At 43.4% G+C, this 20,512-nt stretch overlaps 1 protein-coding gene across 3 annotated transcripts in view; it reads left to right on the forward strand.

The window, feature by feature from the left end:
• The window catches only part of slc1a7b (solute carrier family 1 member 7b), a 57,377-nt gene extending 39,871 nt beyond the window's left edge, over nucleotides 1-17,506 (forward strand). Inside the window, exons 3-11 of one of the 3 annotated variants that reach the window (XM_076278269.1) lie at nucleotides 1,081-1,296; nucleotides 4,663-4,705; nucleotides 6,258-6,492; nucleotides 6,811-6,910; nucleotides 7,698-7,931; nucleotides 9,858-10,052; nucleotides 13,263-13,397; nucleotides 16,238-16,341; nucleotides 17,223-17,506. In XM_076278269.1, coding sequence (XP_076134384.1) covers nucleotides 1,081-1,296; nucleotides 4,663-4,705; nucleotides 6,258-6,492; nucleotides 6,811-6,910; nucleotides 7,698-7,931; nucleotides 9,858-10,052; nucleotides 13,263-13,397; nucleotides 16,238-16,341; nucleotides 17,223-17,506 — 1,546 coding nt within the window. Of the gene's footprint in view, nucleotides 1-1,080; nucleotides 1,297-4,662; nucleotides 4,706-6,257; nucleotides 6,493-6,810; nucleotides 6,911-7,697; nucleotides 7,932-9,857; nucleotides 10,053-13,262; nucleotides 13,398-16,237; nucleotides 16,342-17,218 lie in introns of all 3 variants that reach the window. The other 2 variants (XM_076278268.1, XM_076278270.1) reach the window with 2 other exon arrangements.
• Nucleotides 17,507-20,512: the final 3,006 nt, after the last annotated feature.

Genomic DNA, 20,512 nt, shown 5'->3' on the forward strand with positions numbered 1-20,512 from the left:
AGGTGTTTGCAGGTAAACTCATAGTTTATAGACCTGAACGTCATATTCACGAAATTTCTGTTAACTAACAAACTGACGGTTGTACAGTATGTGTTCACTGAACCAAGATTATGAAAATAAAACACAACTTTTCAATCTAAAACTTAATCTGAACAGATATTAGTGTCGAAACATTTCAGAATTCTTCACTTTCTGCTGACGAAAAAACGAATGTCCGCCATGTTTTTTGTGCACGTGAGCAACGTCTTTTTGTTGTTATGTCACAGGGTGTGAATAGCTCAGCTTTGTGGCCAAGGTTATTCGTACCAGGGGTGTAAATAGACACTCCGATTTTATTATTAACCGTGGTTGAAAACACGGAAAACGCAATTCAGTACTGTGAATACGCACGGTAACCTAGCAACAACACAATAACTTCTGGCTGATAGATCCGCTGTGGTAGATTGGTGGTGGTAGATCGGTTGCTATATGTCTGCGGCTCTGCAGATGGATACTATTGCAAGCAGCTGCTTAGTTCATTTATGCCTCGGGCTTGCTCTGGTGGTGACGGTACACAGTTGCAGAGATACATGTAGTTTCAAAAATATTCTCAATTCACACAATGCTTTCACCTTCATTTTAGTTTTGTAAATATTTGTGAAAGGCATACCAGTATAACCAACATTTAAAGGGAGTGTCTAAAATGCATATGGATTTTAATTTGGGTGTATAAACAGTGAGGAGAAAATGTGATGATATCCCATTTCCTGGCAAGTAAACTTTACTCTGTGATGTTGGATAGGACTAGGTACAATATTTGTGATCACACAGGATCCAGAACATGTTGCAACTTATCTGACCAGGGTGTCAAACTGAGAGATTGGCAAGCCATGCCATTCATACTGAAAAAACACCATAGTAAACATGTTAGTATAAAACGAGTTCTAAGAAAAAATTGTGCTTGTTTCCTGGTCACCTTGGACGATTTTGAGCATCTGGCTAATCACCCCATTGCCATATGGTTAATCTGGCCCTGCTTTCTCTCTCTCTCTCTCTCTCTCTCTCTCTCTCTCTCTCTCTTTCTCTCTCTCTCATCCCCAGTTTGATGTCTGGACTGGCTGCCCTGGAGCCTAAGTGCTCCAGCCGACTGGGGCTGATCACTGTTTCCTACTACCTGTGGACCACCTTCCTGGCTGTAGTAGTGGGCATCGTGATGGTTTTGATCATCCACCCGGGTGGCATGGCGCAGAAGGAGGACTCAGAGGACAGCGGGAAGCCAATCATGAGCTCGGCTGATGCCCTGCTGGACCTGATTCGGTAAAACACACAGAGAGTGTGTGTGCGTGTGTGTGTGTGCGTGTGTGTGTGTGTGTGTGTGTGTGTGTGTGTGTGTGTGGTCTTGTGGTAATGTTGTAATACAATTGCAGTGGGGGTCCCCACTTAGTCCCCACTAAGATAGTAAAACATGTCAAGTGCGTGTGTGTGTGCATATGTGTGTGACTCCCAAAAGTTTACTGCACGGAAAAAAAAAAGAAATGGACCCGCAATCCCAGAAGAGTGCATAAATCAACAATGTTTACAGTACAGCTGTCAAAAAGTTGGACGTGGACACCTAGAGCCAGGATTGTTGGCTGTGGTGTGGAAACCCCTAAGTCATTCGGAATCTTGACACGCCACGTTGTTTGGCGATTGGGTTGAAACTGGAAAGTTTTTGAAACTCTCCTTTAAGTATTTCACTTTATTCAGCTCATTTCAGTCCTCCAGACTTCTGTCTACCAGACTGAGTCTGTCTCCTGAGCAGATCTGGGCCTGATCTGGGCTAGTATTAGCCATGCACCCTGCTGTTGCTTATGTGCCTCAAGCCACATTGATCTGTTTTTCTCCTGCCTCAGTTGTCCACTCTGGTTTCCGACGGGTTCACTTGATTGCCTGTTCCTTCCGAGCATGTCAGTCTTGTCCGAAATGTTTACCACAGAACGGGCTGGATCTCAGATCAGAAAGCTGCCCACTTCTCCCTGCTTTGCTTGCCCACTCATGCTGAGAATAACGGGGCATTTTAAAAACCAGTCAGGAGGATTGTCAGCCTTCAACACTTGTCACCACTGGTTTCTACGACAGTGAAGTTGCCATATTGCTGACAAAGGCAGGTTAAATGGACTAGGATGGATTTGTTCTGTCTCGTGGCATATGTGAGGAATGCCATGCTTCCCTTGGCGTGTCCTCATACTGAGGTTACAGGTGTGTAATAAAGATTGACAGTTTGTTGATTTGTTCCAATTAACACAATCGTGACTCATGGAGTGAGTTCTGGTGCATAATATGTGTTCTGAGAACTTGTGAGGAGGTTTGAAAACAGCCAGTTAAATGAATATATACAAGGTTTTGTAAGATACTGATACCTCAGGGAAAGTTTACAGGGTAGATTGATTTTCTCCAGGTAAGCGTACACTTTAGCCTTCATTTTTCTGCATACTGCCATAGATATGACATTTCTGGATCATGCAGGTGAACTCATTTGTGGATTTAATATTTTAAAAAATGTGCCATGTATGCATGAAAACAACTTAATTACCAGCAGTCTCTCTTTCTCTCTCCCTCTCTCTCTCACACACACACACACACACACACACACACACACACACACACACACACACACTTTTCCCTTTTACTTTTACTGACTGGAAGTGTTTGTTTTAATCAAGTTCTTTTTTAGAGACTCAGTCATTTCCAAGGAAACTCAGCATCATTACCTCCATTGAAATGCAGTTCATAGCAAATGCTCATCCCACTGGTGAATGCAGAGCAAAAGCTTATTTCCCTCATAGATAAGTGTGTTTCTCCACAGTTGTCTTCCCAATATTGAAGTCCAAATATGATGCTATTTCATCGATCTCTGGCATTGTGTTCTGACTCCGCTTGTTTAGTTTGGAGGCATCTAGATGTTGTGTTTGGCATTTTTTTTTCAAAACCATTGTGTCCTACAAGTTGTTTTTTTGGCATAGCTCTGTGAGTCCCTTTGATTCATCTGTGTTCTTTGGCACTACAGCGGTGCCAGAAAACCATAACATGCCTCTTTGTTGATAGTGAAGCTCATTGTTTCATGAGCTTCACATCAGGAAAGACAGGGCAAAAGAGGTTGTTTGCAATGCTTTTTTTGGCATAAACCGACCGTTGGTGCGGGCACACGAAAACCTTTTCCTGTTGCTAATATGGCTTTTTGGAATCGACAGGGTGAGGGCCCGGGCAGCAGGCTTTGGTGCTCATAACAGAGATGATTTATGCATAATGGATGCTGTCCACACAAAAGCTGCTGCCTGTTCTCAAAGCTATCACCTGCAGAGGTTCTAGATGAAAGCGAAACGGGCCCACAGGGAGAGAAGCCCACGAGTGTCCTGATAAAACTACATCACAGGAAACACTCTGATGTGTTCACCACACAATGCATTTTCATTGTCATCCCTGCCGAAGTCTATAGCATAATATATTCCAAATATCAAAGTTGGAACCTTTATACATGTGTGTGTGTGTGTGTGTGTGTGTGTGTGTGTGTGTGTGTGTGTGTGTGTGTGTGTGTGTGTGTGTGTGTGTGTGTGTGTGTGTGTGTGTGTGTGTGTGTGTGTGTGTGTGTGTGTGTGTGAGAAATAGTAAAATGGTAATATCTCTTGATATATTCGATCAGATTAAATCAAACCAAATCTACAGACAACGGTTGGTACTGCCAAACTAGATTGTGGAATTCATAAAGTTTATCTTGTTAGCTTTTATTCAGTTGGAATCATACATGAGTGCTCACAGTCACGGCCATCCAAAGGTGATGCAAAATTGACCGCGACAGTATCTTTATTGTGCTGCCATTACAAAAGCCGTCTCTAAAACATTACGATAACAGTTTATTTTTTAGCAGCTTTAGATGCTGTACCTCCACAGTATTTCTCTCCTATATCTTAAATCTGTTTCTCACTCATCTCTGTGTTTGCTTTGCTCTCCATACTGGCTTCTTTGTGAAATGAGCTTTGTTTCTGAAAGAACTCCCACAAGACCTTTTTTTTGTTGTTGTTGTTTTTTTTACTTATTTATGCCAACGACAGAGGTGTGAGTGTAAACTGGAATTGATTGTGTGTAAATAAAGGACGGAAAAGAGGAGGATGCACATAAGGAGGATGAAGCATGCATTCCGGAGCATTTAAAATAATCTCTATTGTTGTAGATGTATGCAAATGTTTCTTGGGCACGCATGTTTTATATGTAAGCTAACTAACACATCATCGTCCTGGCTTGTCACAACCCTGCCCATGCATCCCCAGTGAGAAGGGTTGTTGAATAAGGGCTGTGTTTATTGTGCCTTCATGTGAGAGCCTACATCACGATTCCCGAGATAATGTGGCACTACTAGCATTGAAGTAACAGTGCCTCTTTTACTCATCCTGGATAGAAATATTCAGAATGGCCTTGCTGAAAGTATGCCAGATCTTCAGAATGACATTAAGTATTTTAACGGCTCCGACAGTGGTATTTAAGAGTGCATTTTGAACGGTGGAGTCCAGCGTGAAGGCTTTTCTCTCTAATGAATATATTTACAAGGGGTTGACAGAATGGTACAGAATTGGCACTCTCGAGGTCACTATAGTTATTCTGATCCTTTTGTGTGTAATTAATTTGGAAACAACTCTGCTCTCTTCACAGAAACATGTTCCCTGCCAACCTTGTACAAGCTACCTTTCAACAGGTGAGTCCTAATTCGCTCATTTGTTCCACCGGAATGCTATGTCTTTTCCTCCTTACTGTTCGAGTGTCCATTATTCCCAATCCAGAACAAACATCTATTATCATGTCACACGCTGAATGTAGTCAAATATACAGTACTGTGCTATTAGGAGGAGGTGTTTTGTCTGACTGGTGATGTTTTCCCTGTTCTGACTAAATAGGAAATAGTTATGACCTTTTTATGTCCCATGTCCATACTCTGACTTTGCTTGTATACAGGGAAATAAACAAACAGATTTGTATTGTGTTATAACCTGTATATCAGAACATCAATAATACTGTCATGTAAGTCAGAGAGGTACAATGTAGCCCACTGAAAATAGCTTTACTGATGGGGCAGCCGTGGCCTACTGGTTAGGGCTTCGGGCTGCCGGTTCGATCCCGACCAGTAGGAAAAATGTGGGTGGGGGGAGTGGTTGAGCACTGCCATCTCCCATGCCCACATCCACGGCTGAAGTACCCTTGAGCAAAGCACCCAACCCCTCACTGCTCCCCAGGCGCCACTGTAGCAGGCAGCTCACTGCTTCGGGATTAGTGTGTGCTTCACCTCACTGTGTGTTCATTGTGTGCTGAGTGTGTTTCACTAATTCATGGATTGGGATAAATGCAGAGACCAAACTTCCCTCACGGGATCAATAGAGTTTATACTTATACGTATCGTCTGAGGTGAGTTAAAGAAGAATGACCTACATTATGTAAGCATGTTATTTGTATTTTATCTAAACAGACATGAGACACTTTGGGCCCTATTATGACAGTCTAAAGCGCATGGTCACTAGTCAAAAGTCAAAATTATTCAAATTTAGTTATTCAAACATCTGTCATTCCCTTTAACAGCTCGAAGCGTGTGCTGGTGCGCGTTCATGGATGATAGAAGGATGGTGCATTGTGCACCCGCCAATATAACTGTTGACAATATGCTCTTAAAATAACATATAAACAACTCGCCATAGACTTCTGACCAGGTTTCTCTTGGTCAGTGGCGTAATGCGTTTTAGGTAGTGTACGATAGCGATTTTTAGACAATGCGCTAGGCCACTCCCTAGGTTGTTAATTACCACAACCCTGGGCGCATTGTTTAAAAAATAGACGTGCAAAATCAGAAAATAAACGTTGCGCCGAGTGGAAAACTAATTTTACCCCATGCGCCAGGGTACAAAATAGGGGCCTTCGAGACACTGAGATTCATGTGCTTATATAACCTGTCGTGTAAAGGGCTCAAACTTTGACCATAGGAGGTGGGTATGTAAGCAAGGAGTCTGAAACCCCATTGGTGCAGTCAGTGAGTTAGATTTACACACTACACTTCTGTACACCCTGACTTCACAACACTTCAGCACCAACAGAAGCTAATCTAGAAACTAGACCTGAATATGGAAATGATAGAAAAACATGCAATTTACTCTAAACTATTCAGATGGCTCAAAAGATAAAACATGGCTTCATCTTAGACATCTTCAGCAGAGTGATCCATCTCTCTCTATCTATCTATCTCTCTCTCTCTCATCACCCAGTATCGGACCAACAGTGTGCCCATAATGAAGTCCCCAAAGCCCACAGTCAGTCAGGTCCTCACGGAGAGCACCACCAAGAGGCCTCTGATCTACGGCATACAGGACGACAACGGAACAGACATCCAGAACTTCCAGCTGGACCTGACACCACCACCGGATGTGTTCTTCCGCACATTACCAGGAACCAGTGATGGCATGAACGTCCTCGGGATTGTGATCTTCTCAGCAACAATGGGTAAAAAAAACTCACCTAGTATACAAAATAGCATACAATAAGTTCAGTAAAGGCCTTACACTTTAAAGAGATATCTCAAATTAATGTCTCAAATGATATATTTATTAAGTTAATTGCATTAACAATTAATTAATTACAACTGCTTACTGAACTATACAAGTCTGTATAATGGTACATATTCTTTAGTACACTACAAACTTTGAGACACCAAATCTAGTATTTATTTTTTGAGTGCTTCAGCTCACTATTGTGAGTTCTTCAGATACATGTATGTTCTGTCAATAGACTGTCTGTTTGTGTAACCACTGCTGTGTTCAGGTATTATGCTGGGCAGAATGGGTCCCAATGGTAGCGCCTTGGTCAACTTCTGCCAGAGTCTGAATGAAGCTGTGCTGAAGATCGTTGCCATCGTCATCTGGTACGATTTTGATGTTAATTATGAGATTTCTTGGAATCAAAACATCTCTGCACTTACTGTATGCGTTATCTGGTACACTTTTGATGCTAATTATGAAATACCATGAAGACATTTTTGCTGAGATTTTTTTGAAATCAGCACAACTGTGTATACAGTATATAGCAAGACATGTTACTTTCTCAGAAGCTGTCACAATTGGATACACAAGTAATTATAAAAATATCTGTAAGTATTGTATCCAATGCAGCCAGCTTGCTATGGCCGATACCTGCACTTTGTAGTGTTTTGTGTATCCTGTGGGCTCCATGGGAGGTTGGTCCTCTGGGGCAAAGAGCTCCTGCATGGGGACTCATAATGCTTATGAAGTGCCTCGATTCTTAGGGCTGGTTCATACTCTACGCATGCACCACGGATGCAGCTGACCGTGCAAGGCTCACGCATGTTTAAAAAGTGCTTTCTCATAGTCTGCGCAAACCACATCAACAATGCACCCCCATCGGAAAAGCATGACATGGCCCTCGCATTACTAAACATTGGGCAGCACATTTTCCCATGTAAGAATGCGCCAAAAGGTCCATGCATAACTGGGTGCATTCACGTTTGCGTTTGCGTTCGTGCCCCATATATATATATATATATGATACCGTGAGTCTCCAAAGACAGTCCATGTGTTTGTGCATGCCAGCTATGTTCCTCACGGTTCTTCTTTATGTGTTTTGTGTGTGTGTTTATGTGTATGTGTTCCTCACGGTTCTTCTCCGTATTCTTTCATTCCGAAACCAACCAGGTATTTTCCATTTGGAATCGTGTTCCTGGTGGCGGGAAAAATCCTGGAGATGAGCGACCCTTCCGCCATGGGAAAGAAGCTGGGCTTCTACGCCATTACCGTGGTGATGGGGCTGATCCTCCATGGCCTCTTCATCCTCCCCAGCATCTACTTCTTCATCACCAAGAAGAGCCCCATCGTCTACATCAGGGGGATTCTGCAGGCGCTGCTCATCTCCCTAGCAACCTCCTCCAGGTAGGAACTGCATCCTGTCATGAATACTAGCAGGCAAGCGGCTGGGGTTAATGAGAGGGAGAGATAATTCGATCTATGTGTTTTTCTCATTTACGTTACATTTATATTTATTCATTTAGATGATGCTTTTGTCCGAAGCGGTTTACATTGGGATGGCTCTAGTTCCCATTATTATATGGTATCTTTTTAGACACATACACTCACACACACACACACACACTCACACACACTCACACACACACACACACACACACACACACACACACACACACACACACTAACAGGGAGAGAGGGACTCCCTGCTAATTTACTGTAAAAACACATTTCATGACTGCAGGTGGGCATGACTATTCCATCTAGCTATGCAATGTAAGGAAGTCATTGTGAGTCATAACAGCCTCTCCAGATTCTGCTGCCACTCTGCCGGCCAATCGCATCGTACTCGCCACTAAAAGCTCATTACACACCGCTAACACATTCCCCATGGGACCATGCTGAGCACTTTTCTCTCTATCTCTTTTTTCCGATGTCTGTTCGCCAGTACCTGTTCCTTTGAGGTTCGTGCCGAGAGGATATATTGCCCTGTTTTTTATTTCCACTTGTCAGTGACATTTTAAAGCGTGTGACCCCACAGAGGCCGTGTGAGGGCAGGTGTGTGTGTGTGTGTGTCTGTGTGTGTGTGTGTGTGTGTGTCTGTGTCTGTGTGTGTGTGTGTGTGTGTGTGTGTGTGTGTGTGTGTGTGTGTGTGTGTGTGTGTGTGTGTGTGTGTGTGTGTGTGTGTGGAGGAGAGGTGAGGGAGGTCAGTACACATCTGCTCTGCCCCAGAGAGAAAGGGATAGAGAATAGCAGGCAGCTCGGGGTCATGATCCCACACAGGGTGGTGTGGTGTGTGCCAAGTTGATCTTAGGTTGCTGATGAACCGCACCCCTACAGGACAGTACGTACGTGTACACATCTCTCTGCACCCAAGTAGCAGTGCTTTGCCTGTGCTTTGCCCCAATACAGTCCCAAGTCAATATCTGCCTAGGAAATCGCCTCGTCTTAATCTGCATTGCTATTTGTACTCGTTGTGAATACGCAGGCCACAAGAAGTAATTGGGGGGAGGGGTTGTTTATTTGCTCACTTTTACTCACAACATGCTATCCGGCGACGAGAGATTGCCCACTTATCTTATTCTAGGAGAGACGGTGAATAATCCAATTTCATAAAACAGTGGCGTGTTCCTTTAAGGTTAAGGTTAGATGTTGGATTTGGTTAAGCTGATGTTAAAGGAACCATATGTAAGATTGTGGCCAAAAATGGGACTGCAATCACTTTCAAATTACTGTAGAGCGGTGTATCCCCTCCCCCTGAATCGAGGTTGCCAACCCGGATGGCGAAACACTACTGACTTTGTGATTAGTAGATAGGTGGAGGGTGGCGCATCAGGCCAAAACACAACATGACATGACAAAACACAACATCAACATCAGTTGAGGGCTGCAACTTCACTTTTTAAATGACAATATCCTGGCCGGACTACTGTTGTCAGTGATATAAACATTTGAAATGAACATGATTTCTTAATGTCTAGTGACATATCAGGGCCATTTTATGATTAATTGAAATACATTTCTTACATACGGTTCCTTTAAGCAATTGTTTAACAATAGTTTTACATACTGAACATCAATGTTAACAGCTGATTTCTTAAGTCTCTGTGGGCAGTAGTAAAGTGTTACCCTTTCTTAGAGGAAAAAGCCCACAGTGTTATTTTTTTGCAGAAAAAGCCCACAGTGTTTTTAGCACTTTGTTTAGCGGAAAAGTCTAAAGTGTTGTCTGTTCTCCTCAGAGACTCTGCACTCATAAATCGCCTCGGAGCACTCAATCTCTCCAGCAGGTCACGCACTAATTGGTTTCTGTCCCACTCACCCCCTTGTCTCCAGTTCTGCCACGTTGCCTATCACCTTCAAGTGCCTCCTGGAGAACAACCACATCGACCGGCGCATCATCCGCTTCGTGCTGCCGGTGGGGGCCACCATTAACATGGACGGCACCGCGCTCTATGAGGCCGTGGCGGCCATCTTCATAGCCCAGGTCAACAACTACGAGCTGGACTTTGGCCAAATTATTACTATCAGGTACTGCACATTACAGAGCAACATAGTTTGGGGTGCAACATGCAGTAAACAAAGTCTTGCTAAAATAGCTTTTTTGCAGAACATTTGCAGATTAATCAAAATCTGGATTCTAGATTAGATCTATAAAATTCATGGTAACACTTTACGGTAAGGGTACATGAATTATCATGAATTCATGCATGAATTAATTCATGATTTATGTATTACTTCATTCCTTAATATCTCATGAATCATCAGGAATTGACATAAGTTCATCATCTGTCATTTGTGACCTCATTAATGAACAACACATCACCTAAAGCATTAGGTACGTGGGCACATCACTATGAATTATGATTCATAATCATAAGCATGATCCTGATTATTTATTTTTCTGCTCAAATTCTGATTTGAATACAACTTTGCTGTTCTCTAAACACATGACATTTTTCACCACTTTAGTTGAGGGGCCACAGACATGATGAACTCATGAGCAATTAATGTTAAATTCATATAATCATGAGGATCATGCTTAAGAAAACCATAAATCCTAATGATGTACTTGTAACTGCTTTAGTTGATCTGTTGTTCATGCATGAGGTCATAAATGAGAGACTCTGAACTCATGTCAATTCCTGTTCAAGTCAATCACTCCAAAATCCAGTCCAAATATTTCAGTTGGGAACAGTGTGAATGCTTATGTGAGACATGAATTTTATGTCTGCAATTATAATTCACAATGAACTATTTGTGTGATACTGAGTCAGCCAAGGGCGAATAGTGTTGAGGCCACCGTTCATTCTCTTAGTTATAGCTGCGCAGCTGTCGAATAACCTCTTCCAAGATAACAAAAGCCAACAGCAGGCAAGCGCACACACACACACACACACACACACACACACACACACACACACACACACACACACACACACACACACACACACACACACACACATACACACACACAGTCTCTCTCACACACATCCCAAGACAACAAGAGCATGCTGAGAGGTATGGGAGATTTAAAGTAGGACTGTCCTTGCATATTGTATATCTCCCGTCCATAGCCACATGCCCCGTAGGGATAGGGTGAATCTGTGCAGGGGTGATCACATGGCCTAATGATTTAAACCGCAGCAAGAGACAGCACTTGACAGCACCGAGAGTGAACCACCAGATGACAACGGGTCAACCTAGGTTAACACGGAAAGGATACCGTCTCACGGCACGGACATTCTGTGGCAAGCAACCATAAACTGATTTCAATAAATATACAATAGAGATGTTGATTTTGGGGGCAAACAATTGTACTGTAAGCTTCATGAGCATTGTCAGATTTTGTTTCCCTGTAATGGTAAAAAAAAGCCGTGCTGTACAGTGTGGAATGTAGAGGGCAAGGGCAGGCAGGATGGAGGGAGAGAGTTGGGTGGGGTGGTGGGCTGAAAACGGGTCTGTAATCCCTCTGTTAAGACAACCATGTGACCTGGATAAATCACCACTGCCCTGTCACGCCAGACTTATATTTTTTTTATCCCTGTGACACTTCTGTGTCAGTTTCATTCCTCCCATCCCCCCGCTTTCTCTCTTTCTCTCTCTCTATCTCTCTCTCTCCCTCTCTCCAACTCTCTCTCTCTCTCTGTCATATCCTCTCCTCATCTCTCTGAAACCTCCCATATTAAATCTCTCTGCCTGCCAACCACCGTCTGACACAAACTAGTTGCGGGCCATGTTTTGATTGGGTCGTAAAATACAGTACATTTGTGCCATTTTATCATTGGTTCATGACGTGCAAGAGAGATAAACCGATCTCGTAACTCTGAAAAGTTGCATTTCAAGGTACAGAGCTTATTACTTTCTTACTTTCTAAAATTGAATCAGGCCAACCTGTTTCAGTGCCTAGTGTCAGTAGGGTAGACAGGGGAAATTGGCACTTTCGGCGTTCCATCAGTGTTGCATTAAAAGGGTCTGACCCTGCTTATACTGATTGATGCTTTGGGTCAGGCGAGTTTTCCACATCTGCTGTGCAGTGGAGCTGGATCTGGCTCACACACAATCACACACACTCACACACACATGCATAGTCACAAGACACACATACACATACAGTACACACACACAAACACAAGCGCGCGCGGGCACGCACACACACACACACACACACACACACACACACACACACACACACACACACACACACACACACAAATACACACACACACATACACACACACACACACACACACACGCACCCCCCCCCTCTATCTCTCTCTCTCTCTCTCACTCTTACACAGAGAGAGAAATATACTCTCACTCAAAGGCAAATGATCTGGCTCTGATTTGCCATCATCTGACGAGGATCAGCTGAAGCCTTTGGAACAGTTAGCGTCACAGTAGCCAACAGGGTAGAGTGAAATAGCCAGAACCAAGCAACCCTCCTGGGACTGCTTGATTGATGTCCTTTCAAGGAGATTGAGGGGCACTGGGGTGTATGTGGTGCATGATTCAGGCATGCCCACACTATAGAGAGATAATGCTGCATAAATCTACATACATGTATTTTTCCTGTAAGCACATACCCTCCCTCCAAATACTCTATGCCTCATGCACCAGAGCCCATCTATTACTGATTACAGTTTTTACGCCGCTATGACCACTTAGCTCTGTGTGCAAAAGCTTTCTGGTAAATCCATTTACATCTAATGGTTTTGAAAGAACGACAAATCGGTTGTAAAATGTAGACAAATGGACCATTTATATGTGAGCATAGCTGAGCTGTGGATTTGTGATCATTTTGCCCTATAATACTGTGGTGCTGGCCAAAATCTTACCCATTGTATTACTAGCCTTGGTGAGCATTTTGGTCTAGTGCAAAATCAATCACTAAATGGGTCCCATTTCTTTCGTTTGAAACATCCTTTATGCCTCTGCCCTCTCCAAAGATCTTAGGGCTGAGCTACACCAGGCGCGTAACTGAAGCGTTCCGTTTGCGTTGCGTCTGCTGCAACAATTAGAATACATTGTAATCAATGGAAGTAGCTACAACAGACGTGACAGTGGGGCGTACGTTCGAAAAAAATAGACCTTCATCTAAAATGGGTTTTACGCGTCGCGAACGGAACGCTTCAGTTACGCGCCTGGTGTAGCTCATACCTTAGAGCAGAGAGCTCTAAAATCTCTGGCCCTATCTGCCTGATTGCTTAATAACATTGTTTGTTTCTGTTCTATCTCCAGTATTACGGCAACGGCAGCTAGCATTGGTGCAGCTGGAATTCCACAGGCTGGCCTGGTCACTATGGTGATTGTACTAACATCCGTTGGTCTGCCTACTGATGACATCACGCTCATCATCGCAGTGGACTGGGCTCTGTAAGTTCATTAGGGTGAACTGAGTTTATTGACCCCCCTGAATTCTGCCAACATGAGCACCCTTTGTGGAGGATTCTGACCATTTTACAACACAACACTTCTGACTTCTGAATTTTAAAAGCTCCGGACCTTTGTTCAGTGTTTCCTCTACACAAGGATACAAGGATACAAGGATACAAGGAAGTTTATTGTCACATGCATATAGTTACTGGATGTAAGAAATGCAGTGAAATTATGTCTGGTGTCAGCCTATTTGTGCATTTATGGGGGGGGGGGTAAAAAGTGCAGTAGAAGAGGGGTTTAGTAGATTAAGTGGCAAGGGCTGCATAAGAAAGGTGGGGGAGGATTGGGATTGGGGGGGGCACCAACAAGGAGCACCCAAGAGCAACAGGGGCAAGGAAAAACTCCCTTACTAAGGAAGAAACCTTGGGCAGATCCACGGCTCAAGGGACTAACCCAACTGCCAGGGGTCTTGGTGTGTGTGTTGGGGGGATGACAAGGGAGATGGGATAGTGTGCTGTGTATGTGGGGAGAGGGCAGTGTGCAATATGTGTGTTGGAGAAGCTTCCTCATGAGACAATGTGCTGTGTATGTAGGGGAGAGGGGGGGGGGGCAGTGTACTGCAAGTATGGTGAAGGGACTTACTATTGCAAGCAGAGTACTGTATGTATGATGTATGTGAGTGATGACAGTGTAGATGTGTGTGTGGGCGGAAGGGGAGTGGAGCAGTGACTGTGTGTGTGTGTGTGTGTAGTGTGTGTGTGGGTAGGTGGGGCCAGTGTGCTGTAAGTATGTAGAGGATATGTGTTGGAGAAGATCCTGAAGACAATGTGCTGTGTATGTAGGGAGGGGGGGGCAGTGTGCAGCAAGTTTGTAAAGGAGGCTTACTGTAGCAAGCAGTGTGCTGTATGTATGTGAGGTGATGACAGTGATGATGTAAGTGTGTGTGTTTTTGTGTGTGTGTGTTGGGGATGGGGGTGGGGGGGCAGAAAGGCTAGGCAATCAAGGACATGGGTAGATAGATGGAGGAGAAATCAAAAATAATAAATAAAAAGTTCTATGGAGATGTGCAAAAGTTGGAGAAAGTCAGAGATGTGTGTGTGTGTGTGTGTGCGTGTGTGTGTGTGTGTGTGTTTTGACGTGTGATGAAATAAGAAAATAAATAAAAGGTCTGTAGCATAGGGAGAGGGATGTAAAAGTGCTAAAAGTCATGTAGGTGTGTGTGGCGGGGGGGGGGGGGGGGTGTCATGAGTGCTGAGATGTGAATGAGTGCAAAGTCAGTATAGTGTGAATTCAGAGTTGGGAAATGTTTGAGAGTGCTGAGGAGTGAATGTGTGCAAAGTCAGTATAGTGTGAGTTCAGAGTTCGGATGGCCTGGGGATAAAAACTTCTCCTGAGTCTCTCAGTTCTGGCTTTGTGACTACATAGGCGTCTTCTTGATTTCAGCGGTAGGAATAATCCATTGTTAGGATGAGAAGAGTCCTTCAGAATCTTTTGGGCTCTTAGGAGTAGTCTTCTGGAATAGAACTTGTAGAGCAGGGAGTTGAGTTCTTATAGTACGTTCAGCTGAGCGCAATACTCTCTACAGAGTACTACAATCTCTACACGTGAACTTGTCTATGTTTAGTCCAGAGAGAAAATTGTTTATTGATCTATTGACCTGAGCATTAGGTACCATTCAGTTTCAAGGTTTCCCCTGACCTGATTGGTTTTGATGGTGTCTTTGTGGAATATCTGGTTTGTTGGATACGTTGGCAAACCTGAACTGTTCTTATTCTGGTAGAACTCAGGGCTCCCTCACATCTTTGTTTACCATTGTTTATTCAGGTAAGATTGACTGAGCATTACTGTAAGCTCTTTTACAGCAAAAGACAATCATACAAAAAAAACAACAATCAAATAACAAACAACAACAGTAAAAGATTTAATACAAAAGCAAAATAAAAAATAGTTAGTAAAGAAGAAAAAAAGGTCTAAATATCAGTCAAAGCAAAAACACTGTATAACAGCCATATTGTCTATTACTGTATATACCCTTAAATTGGTCTCATCAAAAACTGATCAAATTTGAATACCTCTTGTATTTTATTCCAAAAAAATAAAAGCTAATTAAACTAGATTTGCTGAGGAGTTTCAAAGGATATAAATCCCTGTGAGCATGTATTATAATATCATTATTTGATAGTGATTTCTGAGAAAACTACAATATCACATGCATACAGCCAAAACAAACAAAATTGTGTGAAATCTAAAAATACACTAAACTGGAGCAATTGTTTGAAGTTGCGTCCATATTGTTTTAAAAACTAAAAACAATATTTAGCACACACACACACACACATAAACACACACTATCACTTTCTCAGACATAGCTCCTACAACGTCAGTACAACTCTCACAACATTAGCAATTACATATAAAACTCTTTTTGATTATTGCTGCAAGAGGAGCCGATACCCAATATTTTGACTCTACTGAGATACAATGATAAATCAACGTTGAATGTTGAATCTTGAATCCACTTTAAATCAAATTCACACACCGCACATATCAGGGCAACCGGTTCACAAAACTATTTTATGTAGTTTTGGATAGTTTCATGGCTTTACCCTGCCAGATGTCATATATTTTAACTTTCTGTGAACGCACAGCTCCCAAACTCCAACGCAAAACATGGCAAATTCAGTTTTGTAAGATAGTATCTTTGAAATGAGCTGTCATTGGCAACCAGTAGGATCTATTCTAGAATCAAGTTCTTCCCCTACTATTGCTTCATAACATTGTTTGCTTCTGTTAATAATGCAGTTTTTATTTTCGTGTTCCACCTTGACTGTTCTCAGGGACAGATTCCGTACTATGGTGAATGTGATGGGGGACGCTCTGGCCACTGGCATCATGGCCCACATCTGTCGGAAGGACTTCATGAAGGAGACTGATGGGGTAGGTCATCTGCGGAACTGTGTTTGTGTGATCTGCTGCAGTTAACATGGTTAACATTGCATTTGATTTGTTTGTTGTTGTTTTTTTTATAGATGTCTTAAGGATCGATATTTGAGGCTAAAAGTCTTGACATTTGTGATATGCCATTGTGATGTGATTGCTTTGTCTACATTGAGGCAATCTTAATGACAGCTAATTTTTGTCATCAATTGTTTATTAATTTGTTGGGATGAGAAAAAGCATAAACAAACAGGTAGTAAACACAGGAGGAGAGGGAGTCACTTAATCTGAAATAGAAATACAGAAGTCATGAACCCGGTAAGACAGACCAGTCAATAAATGTACAGCACACATCCAGAGGAAGTAATAGATAGATAGATGTCATATCTCCAGCGCCAGTCCAGGCTTGTTGTGTTGTTGTATGTGAGGCTTGGTCAACAACAAACACAGTCCTGACCGTACATTTCTTACAGGGCATTTAGTATTGACATGTAGGCAGTCTGTGTAAGCTTAAGTATTGACCCATGGTGGCTTATTGAATTCATTTCTGTTATCTGTAAGTGCATCCTACCAGGGACACTGGCCTCACTTTCCATGTAAATGGAGGTGCTCAAGCACAGCACAACTGTATCTGTATTTCTTGTGAATAGAGAGGCCGTGGCACTTGGCAGCTTTGCTAGCTGTACTTTCACTTCCTATGAATACAGAAGGCCATGTTATACATACTGTACAGTACTTATAGATACTGTTCTTTCTTTGATGATTTTTTTAAGACACTTCTTGACTGACTTTTTTTTTTCCCCCATTGCTGACCTTTACTGTATTGTTTAAAAAATCAATCAGTCAATCTCTCCCTCTCTCTCTCTCCATTTCACTCTCAGCAAGTGCCACTCATCTGTGAGACCAAGCCCATGATCTGCGAGACCAAGCCCATCAACATCCAGCAGCTGATGAACTGCCAGCAGAACAACGGCAGCTTCCCGTCCCACCCCCCGGGCCACAAGTCCGACCACATCCCCCCAGACGTGGCCCGCCTCATGCAGCTCGAGGAAGGAGTGAGGCCCCCGCCGCCAGAGCGCAAGAAGCCCCCCATCCCCCCACGCCACCTCAAGAGCAAGGACAAGGACCACTGTGCCATCGACATGAACGGCCTGGAGACCAACGTATAGCCCACAGCCGCGTGGGGAGGAGCTGGGGCGACCTGAGCCCTCTAAGAGAGCGTGGGGTCAACGTAAGGGGCCGACCATTCAAGGAAACACTGGAAGAGACAGTTGTGTTGTCTTAGTTTATTATTAAGACTGGTCGATTGTTTAAATGTGTTTGTTTGTTTGTTTGTGTGTGTGTTTGAGTGTTTTTTTTTTCTCCAAGTGTGAATCCTGAGAATTATATGAAAGCAACATATTATGACTTTGGTAGTCTCGGGGAGACTCCAAGAAGTGGAAGTGTATGTGGAAATGCCTGTTGTTGATACACGGGGAAGAAACGTGGCTGTCTGAAGCTAAGGCTTACGCTATTGAGGAAAGGAGTATGAGAACGTATAGGTGCACAAGAGAACTTTTCACCTAATGGCGAGAACAGAGACTCCGGCACCGATGGCAGCAGCTGGAACATGGGTCGCCTTTACCACTGTGGCCAAACCTGATCGGTCCAGAAACGCTTTGCAGAAGGTGCTCGTTCCTTTTTTGGCTGGGCAGAGGCCAACATGGTCCTGGCAGATCCCCTGAGGAGGAACTTGAACATAATCTCTCCTCTTGAGGTGCGAGGAAGTGTTTGTTTGTTTTTTTCTTGTATATATGTATGTGTATTATCAACATCTTTTTTTTTTTCAATTTTATATTATCTATCTGCCATGTTTTGATTCGTTGGGTGATAATCCTGCAAAAAAAAAAAAAACAACAGTACTTAATGGGAAAAAATATATAATATTCTAGTTAGGCCTCCTAAATCCCCTCCTCTTCCCATCTGCAATGCTGTGCATTATGCTGCTTCTCCATATGCAGACACAACACCAGCTTAGCAAAGAGTGGAGGAAATCTCCCATTTTTCTGATCTTTGCCTTATGAGAATAAGAGCTCAAATCGTGAGAGAGAGCAAGAGAGACAGTAAATGAGAGTGTACTATAGAGAGAGCTTGGGCCATCAACACTCTCACACACACACACACACACACACACACACACACACACACACACACACACACACACAGCCAAAGCCAAGTTGAGCCGATCCCCCCCCCCCCCATTTTCAGCCACACGGCACAGACACAAGCCCCCACTGACAGTGATTTGTCCTTGTCGGCTCGTCTGGTCAGCCCCAGTGCCCCCTGCTCTCCTGCCCCGTGCCACTCTGGGACAGGCTGCACGCACGGCAACGCAGACGCCTCTGGAACCCTCAATTTCTGATAATGTGCCGGATTACCAGCAGATGCTGGCACTGCTTCTCCTCCATAATGCACTCGGGAGAACTCGCCGGCGTTGCCATGGCAATTAATCGAATGAGATTTAAATCCCCCCCTTCCGTGATTACAAATGGCGCTCACAGGTAGAAGACCTGTTTCTCTTTTGCATTTTTCTCTCTCTCTCTGTTTTTTTTTTTTTTTAAGTCAGGTCAGGATGTTTCATTTTTTAATAGAGCCACTGGCGTATTACAGCTAATGCACTTGAATTTTGTCATGTTTTTTTTCTTACTTTTCATCCAGAGGGCATTTCATTAGCCAGCTACCATGTGGTGTGAAGTTACATGGAATGTCACACTAAAGGGAACAACGTCACCACAGTTCTTTGTACCTCTTTCATACACCCAGTATGACAGCTGCAGATCTCACAAGAATAAACCTCACGTGTCTGGTTGGGTTCTTAACTTCAAAAACCTTCTGAGGAAGGTGGAAAGTGCCCTCACATTTGAATGGCGCATGACCTCCTTTTAAGCTCCAAATGATGTTCAGTCTCAGTGAAGAAGTATCACAATGATTCAAATGAGATTTTCCTCTGTCTTACTTCCGTCCTGTATGCCACTCCAATAAGTCCTCTGTTGCTTGTTCTGAATCTTCTTTTTCTCTTGCTTCTTTTTCAAACTCTCCCCTGCACTGACTGTTTTTCCCTCTCCCAGTCACCCTGTCCCTTACTAGATACAGTATACAGTATAGTAAAAAAGAAAATGAAAGTGTTCCCATTACTCAGATACATCCTTTTAGATCTTCTGTCAAAGACAAAGGCTACTCTAAAGACTGGCCTTGCACCAGACACAGGGCAGCACTTCAGTGGATGGGGAAGCAGATGGCTCACTAGTGCAGTGGTGAGCTCTCTGTGATTGGTAGTAGCTTTTTTTTCTCAATCTGTCAATCTGAAAAAAAATAATAATAATATTTATCAATAAAATATTTTATACATAACATGACCACTGTGATGAATATTAGAGAACCTCTGAGTTGACAGACGGCAGCAGGTATAGGGCTGTATCGTGAGTAAACACAAAGTCCTTTTAGGCAAGTCCCTCCACTCAGCGGCCATATTGCAACGCATTTTGGGCACTTATCGGGCATCTATTTTGGACAGAACTGCACATGTGCAAGGCTTCACGTCACCAACCTCGCTCCAGCTGCAAAATCCCAACACATGATTGGCACGATGTATTCACAACATATCACATGATTGGCATGATGTATTCACATGTCCCTTTTGGCGACGGAAGGGGCGGAATATGTGTAGACGACTGCCATGTTTGTGTTACAAACTAACCCTATATATTTCTATGGGAGATTTTTTGAGCACTGTGTCTTTTCATTTGTAAACATCCTTACCTAGCAGGGGCAAGTACCCCTGGCTGCAGCTTGCAGATCGGGGCTGGGCTCAATGTGGGGCAGAGCGCAACGTTAAGCTCAGCCCTCGTTGACCACATCAGCCAACGTCGACTATGTCAGTCTATTTACCTGGTTTCCATATTGTCTCCAGAGTTCAAAGGGTGGTGGTGTGGTGTTTAAGGAATTGGGCTAGGAGGCAGTAGCCTGAAAAGTTGTGGGTTCAATACCTGGCTTCCACTATCAGGGACGACGCCAGGGGGAGTTAGGACGATTCTAAGGGCCCAGCCCTGACTATATATAATATATATTATTGGGGGGAGCCCATAATTATTGTCTTTCATAGGGCTCAAATTTTCTAGCAGCGCCCCTGCCCTGTC

Source organism: Alosa pseudoharengus, unplaced genomic scaffold, assembly GCF_046254945.1.
Source record: "Alosa pseudoharengus isolate Yale_2024_CS ecotype anadromous, Long Island Sound unplaced genomic scaffold, YU_APseudo_1.1 YU_APseudo_1.1_scf_11, whole genome shotgun sequence".
Lineage (NCBI taxonomy): Eukaryota > Metazoa > Chordata > Actinopteri > Clupeiformes > Clupeidae > Alosa > Alosa pseudoharengus.